At 37.7% G+C, this 9,559-nt stretch overlaps 2 protein-coding genes across 2 annotated transcripts in view; both read left to right on the plus strand.

Annotated features, from left to right (window-relative positions):
- The window catches only part of LOC134653670 (uncharacterized), a 51,186-nt gene extending 43,378 nt beyond the window's left edge, over nucleotides 1-7,808 (plus strand). Inside the window, exons 4-5 of the mRNA XM_063509062.1 lie at nucleotides 4,101-4,226; nucleotides 7,476-7,808. Coding sequence (XP_063365132.1) covers nucleotides 4,101-4,226; nucleotides 7,476-7,808 — 459 coding nt within the window. The remainder of the gene's footprint in view (nucleotides 1-4,100; nucleotides 4,227-7,475) is intronic.
- A 169-nt stretch (nucleotides 7,809-7,977) lies between these two features.
- Nucleotides 7,978-9,341, plus strand: LOC134653671 (putative uncharacterized protein DDB_G0271606). The gene is made up of 3 exons (XM_063509063.1): nucleotides 7,978-7,992; nucleotides 8,143-8,343; nucleotides 8,666-9,341. Exons 1-3 carry the CDS (start codon nucleotides 7,978-7,980, stop codon nucleotides 9,203-9,205), a joined length of 756 nt encoding a protein of 251 aa, XP_063365133.1. The 3' UTR covers nucleotides 9,206-9,341.
- The last annotated feature ends 218 nt before the right edge of the window (nucleotides 9,342-9,559 follow it).

Raw genomic sequence — 9,559 nt, forward strand, 5'->3', positions numbered from 1 at the left:
GTCATCGGAAAGGCTGATTTAGTAGATGGAGTGTACCGTTTAAATATTAGGCAAATAAGTATGCTAGCGGCAACAGCAACTTCAAGTATGGATCAAGTCCTGGAATTAATCCACACGGATTTGTGCGGCCCAATGGAAAATCAGTCACTTGGAAATGCAAGATACTACCTCTTATTTGTAGATGACTATAGCAAAATGTGTTTTGTTTACTTTCTTCAATCAAAACATCAAACATTCAGATACTTCAAGGAGTTCCAGAAATTAGTTGAAAACCAGCAGTCTAAGAAAATTAAAGTGATAAGAAGTGACGGTGGTGGAGAATTTTGCTCAACTGAAATGGAGAACTACTTGAAGCAGTGCGGCATAGTGCATCAGAAAACAACTGCGTATACACCAGAATCTAATGGTGTTTCGGAAAGATACAACCGTTCTTTAGTAGAGAAAGCACGCTGTTTTCTTTTCGATGCTCAATTTGATAAGAAGTTTTGGGCAGAAGCTATAAACACAGCAGTGTATGTAAAGAATAGGTCACCGGCATCAGGACTCGATGGAGATACTACACCTTATGAAATGTGGACAGGCAAGAAGCCAAACATTGGCCACTTACGGATCTTCGGTAGCCCAGTAATGATGCATGTCCCAAAGCAAAAGCGCAGAAAATGGGACAAGAAAGCGACCAAGATGTACCTTGTTGGTTATTCAGAAGTCACCAAAGGTTATCGCTTGTATGATCCAAATTCTCAGGATATAGTTATTGCCAGAGACATAATAATTATGGAAAATTTTGGTGTAAAAGAAAGAACGCTTTTGGTAGAAGACCATCAAAAGGAGGATAGTGAGTGTGTGACTCTAGAGGCACAGAGTAGCTGGTCTAGAAGTATGTCACAGAGTACCACAGATGACAGCGTTCACGAGGATAACAATGATGTGACGTATGTTCCAAGTGAGGATGACAGCTTTTACGAGCTAGAAATGGATTCGACACTGGAGACAGAGCAAGAAATGCAGGAGGTGTCCAAGCGTGTTCGACGTCAACCAGATTACTATGGCTATGCAACCATGTGTGTTGATGAGGTTCCAGGAGAAAATATCTCACTTACCGAGGCTGTGACCGGACCAGAAAAAGTGCAGTGGCAAAGTGCAATGAAAGAGGAACTGAAATCTTTCAGTGATAATGACACTTGGGTGCTGGTAGATAGGCCAAAGGATGGTACAGTGGTGAAAAATAAGTGGGTGTTTAAAAAGAAATTTAACAGTGATGGTGAAGTGCGCTATAGAGCAAGGTTAGTCGCAAAAGGTTTCACACAAAAGAAGGGCATAGACTTTACAGAAACCTTCTCGCCAGTGTTAAGGTACTCCACTCTAAGACTCTTGTTTGCTCTGAGTGTTCAATTAGATTTAAATATGAATCACTTAGATGTACCTACAGCTTTTTTGAACGGTTTCATTAAAGAAAATGTATACATGGAAATACCAGAATGTTCCAATTTTGTAAATTGTGATAATAAGGTACTAAAATTAAAGAGGGCAATTTATGGCCTAAAGCAGTCTGCTAGGGCCTGGTACACTAGAGTAGAAGAATGTTTGTTAAAACTGGGTTATCAGAAATCAAAGTATGAACCCTGTCTGTTTATAAAATGTGAAAACAATGTGAAAGTATATATTGCATTATTTGTGGATGACTTCTTTGTGTTTTATAATTGCAGAAATTCATATGAGGAGTTAAAGTCTGAACTTGTTAATAAATTTAAAATAAAGGACTTAGGCCAGATCAAGCAGTGTTTAGGAATGAGAGTAAATGTTAAAAAAGATTGTATCACTGTTGACCAAGAACAATTTGTTGAGAATATTTTAAACAAATTTAATATGCCCAATTGTCAAGGTTCAAGCACTCCTATGGAAGTCAATTTAAAATTAGAAAAGGAAATAAATAATTGTGATAAAAGGTATCCCTATCAACAATTAATAGGTAGTCTTATGTACCTGTCTGTCCTAACACGACCTGATATTGCTTATAGTGTAAGTTTTCTTAGCCAGTATAACAATAGTTATAATGAAACTCATTGGAAACATTTAAAAAGACTGTTAAGATATTTACAGAAAACTAAAAGCTATGGTTTAGTGTATAGAAAGTGTAATAGTTCTTTGCATGGTTTTGTGGATGCTGATTGGGCAGCATGTACTATAGATAGAAGATCTTACACAGGTTATTGCTTCATAATGTCGGGATGTGTAATATCTTATGAATCCAGAAAGCAAAGAACTATTGCTTTGTCGAGCTGTGAATCGGAATACATGGGATTAAGCGAAGCTTGTAAAGAGGCAATTTATTTAAAGAATTTGTTAAATGATATCTTAAAACCATGTGAGAGTACACCAATATGCTTATACAGTGATAGTCAAAGTTCACTCAAATTAGCAGCTAATCCATTGTTCCACAAGAGGACCAAGCATATTGATGTGCGACATCACTTTGTTAGAGAATGTGTTATGTATAATAAGGTCAAACTAGAATATGTACCAACTTCTAACATGCCAGCTGATTTGCTCACAAAAAGCCTTAGTGCAGACAAGCACTATAAATTTATGAAATTAATGGGCATATCTGGAATATAAGTTTCTGAAATAGTAAGCTTCTGTTTGTTGTTTTTGAGATTAAAACTCTCAGGTCATTTTTAGATTATTTTGTTAAGAGAGGATGTTGTAAATCTAATTTTCTATCATAGTAACAAAATAATAGTATATGTATTACCACTAGCGCCATCTGTTGTAAACTAAGTAATAACGTGTTTTTTTAAATAAAACGTCAGTTCATTTGCAACCCAACTTGAAGTTTCATTACGTTGACCCAAATTGGGCCCTTAATTTATGATTCATAGCCCTCCTTGTGATGGCACACGGAGGCATTTTTGCAAGCGTTACCCAAATTTATTGAGATGGGAGGAAACGTGGAAAATGTTTTGCGTTTTTACAAGGAAATGCAAAGCGTTGGGGGTATTGTTGAGTTTGAATTTTTTTGGAAACCAGGGCACTGACCAAACTGACAGTTAAGAGAAAACTGACAGTTGATAAAAAAAATTGTGATTCAGATATATTTTGGTGAAAATATTTTTGATAAGGAATATGACTCTAAAAACACTCTAAATAATTAAAGTCTGGCCAAGCTATCTCTGCACAGACTTTGCTATAACAAAATGTGGAAGCATCACCATAAACGTCAACTTTCTATGAAAATGTAACTTTTTTTCTTTTTTTTATCACATAAAAGGTTAGCCAATATTATAACTCGTAAAAAGTATTAAATCTATACCTTCCTTAAAGTAGTAATTTCATCAAATGGCAAATCACACTCTCTATTTCATTATAGCAGTATAATACCATTTTATGTCTAAAACTAACAACAACTTTCCATTCCATTCTTTATTTTGTCTATATTAATTATGCATCTTTTGGCTCCAATTTTTCAAAACACATGCATATTTAATGCGCCACATATTCGGCATGGTAAATTTTCTTCCAAATGTTCGAAGCCTTCAATATCTCTGTCACGGCCTTGACGGCCTGTAGTGACTGTACCCGCGTCAACGCCTGTCCAAAGTTGGGTCGAGGATCAGGTAAAAAGACGACTGCCGACTTCATTTGATTAACTTTTAGGTAGTTTTGTCTGTTTTGTTGACTCGTAATCTGAATTTATTGTGTTTGCCTACACCTCAAGTACCTAAGCTCATAGGGTATTGATGGCAGCGTATTTAAGCTAAACTAATAATTTAAGTAAAGCTTTTTTTTTATTAAGTAAAGGTTCCACCGAAAATGAACGTTTTCATAGTCCGACAAGAAATTGTAGGAAATTATTGAGGGCGCCATTTCCTACGTAACTGTAACATTTTTGACGTAAAATGCTTTTTAAACATGGCAACAATTCAGTATGGGATATTTTTAGTTCCCTTTTACGTATTTAATTTCTACTATTTTATGTCGCACTATAATTCTTAACGATTATTTCCAACGAAATTAGCTACAGCCACATAAACGCTGCGACATTTTCAAACTAAATAGTTTTGATGCGTCATATAAATCTGACTGAAACCATTTGTCCACAGCACATCTACGCCCAGCCAGTGTCCCACGTGGCCAAGATATCTGACGTGCTGACCGGCCAGGGTCCTCCCTTCCCTGCCGCCATCGCTAGCCATCTCTTCTCTCCTATTCCTGTTTATCAGCCTCGTGTAAGTTGTACCATCGTTTACACAATTATTTAGCTGACCATTCGTGGACTTCAAAGACATAGAGTCGACTATCGGTTCTGCAGAGGAGAACAACCGCACATAAGGAAACGGAGATGCTCTATGGACTCGTTCGGTCAATTATAAACTTATTTTCCCTTAATAAAATACCAAAAGACCTAAAATTCCCAAGTCTATTAATTACTTACGCAGAAAATACTTCAAGACATCTGAGATCATTAGCTAAGCTACTAAACAACAGTACAACTTCCATAATTACGATGACAAAGCGCCCCCAGTAGTCCTAAAATAAACTCATTAATCATACTTAGCATGTGACAACCTTAACTCATTGCCGAAGTCATTATACAGTGTGTAAATCCAATCGGGCGAATATTTAAACGGTGGTTAGCATAGGACCTAAAAAGTATATTCAGATACATTTTACTTAGAAATGCAATGAAAATTTTAACCATACAAAATAATTCGGCCCGCAATGTAATACACCACACGTTACGGAATACGAGCTTTTTAAAGTAACTGTCAACGCTTGTTAGCAGTTACAATAAAAAGCTCGTATCTCGTAATGTCATGTCATCTTCTGTTTCTTAATGTTTGCAGTACATTGCTGCTTGGTACATGTGAAAAAAATTCATTACGGAGTCATATTAAGTGTAACTTTAAAAAACTTCTTAATTAATGATTAGACGGGTAAATTCTTATACCTGGTTTAATTTATTGCCCGTATTGGACTTACACACTGTATAGACACATTGCGATCCTGTTCGACCATTAAAGTAACATTTGGATGGCGACTGTGACAGCATCCTCCGTTTGAGCTTCAGCATTTTGTGAATAGGGGCCAGGGGCCTTACCATGACTTCTGTTTAGGCCCTGAACTGAATCGCTAAAGGATGGAGCTAATATATAAGTCGCATAGCTCCGTCCTTTAGCGATTCAGTTTAGGTCCTAAACAGAATCACAATAAGGACATCATGGTAAGGCCCCAGGTTTTTTTTTCAAATACCGGATTAAGGTGATTGCTTACAAGACAAGAGGGAAATATTTCTAAATAAAATAGGCATATGTGTATTGACAGGAGAGTTGAGGTGAATCAGGCGAATTATTACACACACTACGAAGTGCTGATTGCAAAAATGGGATACATAGCAGAATGTGCAAGTCGCAAAATGAGCACTAGTGCAAATCGCAGAAGGTGCAGGTAGTAAAACGTGCAGATCGTAAAACGAGCAGGTCGCAAAATGTGCAAATCGTACAAAGTGCAGGTCGCGAAATGTGCAAATCGTAAAAAGTGCAGGCCGCATAATGTGCAAATCATAAAAAGCGCAGGTCGCTAAATGTGCAAATCGTAAAAAGTGCAGGTCGCGAAAGGTGCATATAGTAATGTCGTTTGCTTTGTGTGTCGTCCCTAGTTAAACTGCATGGTACAAAGTCCAACGGGCATATTTCAAAGCACTGCCTCATAAATTATTTGCTCATAAAACAAGGTCACGATAAGGTATCAAAATAATAAAAAAGATAGCAGGTTTGTTTCAAAATATTTTAACATTCGGTAATCAACAGAAGCCTTATTGGCAACGATTACGCTTTTTGGACCTGTAGAATCTGAGCTCTATTTCAAAATCTACACATTTTGCGACTTGCTCATTATGCGATCTGCTTGCACATTTTGCGATCTGCTCATTATGAGATCTGCACATTTTGCGATCTGCTCATTATGAGATCTGCACATTTTGCGATCTGCTCATTATGAGATCTGTACATTTTGCGATCTTCTCATTATGAGATTTGCACATTTTGCGATTTGCTCATTTTACGTAGCCTGCACATTTTGCGACTTGGACATTCTGCTATGTATCCCAAAAATGGTAGTGAATGAATAAATGAGTAAACGTAAATTGTCCTATTCCATTGAATTTTTAGTTATTCTTGCAGTACGATACAGGAACACAAAGTTATCATTTCACTGTCATTACATGACATGTTTTTTTGTAACCTCAACTCTGGTGCCGATACTTAAAGAGCCCACAGATTACCAGTTCGCCGGACGATATCACAGGCTGATATCAGCTAAACCATAGAGAAAAAAATACATAGAGTGCTCACTCCATACATCAGTTTTAGTACCAAAAAGACTATTAGCATCTAGCATCGATTAGCGGAACTACCAGTACTGCTACATCTATTGTCAAGTAGCAGTACTGATAGTTCCGCTACTCGATGCTAGATGTAGACACTGAAATTAATAGTCTGAACTGATGTATGGAGTGAGCACTCTTGTCTTACTATATTTCTCTATGGTTAAACGCAAAAAAAAGGTGACAGTTCCGCCGAACAACTGACAGGCTGATATCGTCCGTCCAACTGGTAACCTGTGGGTCTCTTAAGTCCGATACTAAAGACAAACTAGGGAAAATGAATGAAAGCAACAATGATGCTGAAACTATCTGGAGCGCATGTAAACTTAGTGTTTATTACCTACTGGTCCTTGCCCTGAAATGAGTGGTCATAAACTAAAATGGAATTTTCGCAGCCACTTCGTCTGAATAGGTTTTCAGTGCAAACTTACAAGTTAAAGGTATTTTCATCGTTTATTTTTAGAGCTTTTTATTGATTTAACTATGCAAATAGAAATGATAAATGATGTGCCAAACCTGAAAATCTTTTGGGAACTAAGTGGTATCTTTTTACCGTCACTTAAGAAGGATCTCGAAAATTCATTATTATTTTTTTAGTTTATGTAATTTAATTGACACGATTCTGAGAAATATTTTGACGATGTGAGAATATTTAGGAAGGTAAGTATGTATCTATGAAAAGCGATGCTTATTAAATACAATAAGAAATAGGAGAGGCATGATGGTAGGACACCTGATACGGCATGACAAGTTTTTCCTGAACATCTTGGAAGGCAGGATTGAAAAGACAAGAGAAGAAGGGAAACCTAGAATAACTACTTATCTTGCCAAAAAAAAATGATACATCGTATGAGGAAATTAAAAGACTGGCACAAGAAAGGAATGATTGGCGATTACTCCACCGACAAGAGCAAAGCTCTTAAGTTATGATAATGATGAAGTATGTATCTACGTTTTCAATGTTAGCTTTAGTGATGAGTTGATGACAGATGGTTAATTGAATATGCAATGCATGCAATAAATTGGTAGCAATTAATGCATGAATACATGAAAACGGTCAGGTAGTTTTTATATTTTTTAATTTCTTTTTCAGCTATCATCACCCACAACATACGAGATATCAGCCCCAATCCCATCTCAACTGGCGTACTCCGAGCACAAGATCACCTACCAGCCCCAACAGAACGCCATCCAGTTGCAGGAGTACAACCCGAAGCTACCCAATCCCAAGCAGGCCATCGCTCGGCTGACGGTCAACTACCAGCCGTATCAGCAGGCGCCGCAGCCGATTGTGTATCAGCATCAGCCTATTCAGCAGTTCCCTGTTTATCAGCAGGCCTTTAATCAGCCGATTCAATACCAGGTTATTGCTTTATCTTTTTTTCACCTATCACAAAACACACTACTGCTATATATTTTGACATAAAATTATGTAGTGGTGGCATAGTGGTTCTTGTTGCGGTTTAATGTTGTCTTTTTTTAAAACAGCTGAAGTAGATGGATTCGTTGTACGTCCCTGTACTTACATTATACGGTTGCTCAGGTTGACAATATTTGACGTTTGGCTATTTACTTACCTCAAAACATATGACGCCATGTTACAGCATCAAGTACGTCTGTGTAACTTGAGAGCCCGATTCTTTCTTTGAGTTTACATCTATAATCATTAATTCTTTGATATTATTCCTATCGGATTTTTGAATACCCTACTACGAATTTAATATTACATATAATCAAAAATTATAAATTATGAATTACAGCAGGCCCCTCAATACCAGAACCAAGGATACCAGCCGCCCCTCATCCAATTGGTGCAAGCCCAACCTGGAATTACTTACGCCGATGAAGGCATAAGTGAGGAGCAACATCAAAGACCAGCCCAGAGAGAGCTGAAGACCGGACAACCTGAAGCTGTGAAGGCAGCGGAAGAGAGGGCTAAGCCACAACCACTACAACAACAGGTGAAGATTTTAACTCAGTTTGGTATCAGGGAGTAACAATGTCATAAATACTTAAGTTACTGGAAACGAGGCCAATTTAAGTTGAATAATAGATACAGATTGTAAACAGTTTATCTCTCTTGTTCTACTTCTTTTCACCCCCTGCATATTGGGTATAGAAAGATCTCTTCACGAAACTTAACACGTAACTTTTTTTTTATCGGGTTCTTTGTGTTTTGTTTTTTCTATACATATTAGCGATGTCGTTGGCCCATCCTGCTAACTGCCCGATAAAATTCCAACCTCCTACTCGAGATGTGAAAGATGTTTTTACTTTTTCCAGAACTACAACGCACAACCTCAAGGAGCCGTCAGCTACGCCAGTTTCTCCGTAGGAGCTCCTGCAGCAAACTACGTTCAGCCTCAACAACTTCAATACCAACCACAACAACAACAAGAGCAGCTACAACAGCAACAATATCAGCAACAACAAGCTCAACAACAACAAGCTCAACAACAGCAGCATCCTCAACAACAAATTCAATATCAGCCTCAGCCTCAGCCTCAACAATATCAGCTGCAGCAACAATCTCAACAACAACTTCAATTCCAACCTCAACTCCAAGTAATCCAATACCAACCTCAGCCCCAATACCAAGTCCAACAACTACCCTCTCGGCAACTCAAACCAGAATCTCAAAACCTCATCCCTATCCAAACCAAGCCGCGGCAGATCTTCATCCGCCAAGGACCTGTAGTGGTCCCTTACCAGGCCCAGGCTTACCAAGCACAACCTCCAGCTTACCAGGCCGCCGTTCCCCACTTCCCCCCAGTGCAGTACTTTGGTAAATTCGCTCAGTCCATCTTCGGGCAGTACCAGTGAAGTGTAGGAAAATTTTCGTAATGTTATTTTTAGTTAAGTTATTTTAAGTATTGGTAAGAAAATTGAGGTGCTGAAAGTATTTTTTCTCTGTGATGCCATATTCTTATACAAAGTGTACTTTAATAAATGTATTAATGTTTTATAAACCCTATTTTATTGATTTTCCTGATCATGATGTAAAACACCAACTTTTTTCCTCAGATTAGGAGGTCTCCAAACCTACCAAATTTCATCCAAAACGACAATAAATAAAAAAATCTACCTATTTAGTAGACATTATAAACAATTGTCGGTAATGTCGGTATGGCGCACATTCATTGCAGAAAGTCTCCTAAAATTTAGTATAGTATAGGT

Source organism: Cydia amplana, chromosome 13, assembly GCF_948474715.1.
Source record: "Cydia amplana chromosome 13, ilCydAmpl1.1, whole genome shotgun sequence".
Classification (NCBI taxonomy): Eukaryota; Metazoa; Arthropoda; class Insecta; order Lepidoptera; family Tortricidae; genus Cydia; species Cydia amplana.

Coding starts and splice junctions, on each gene's coding strand:
- LOC134653671 (XM_063509063.1), top strand. Junction 8,344..8,665: donor CACAACCACTACAACAACAG/GTGAAGATTTTA, acceptor TACTTTTTCCAG/AACTACAACGCACAACCTCA.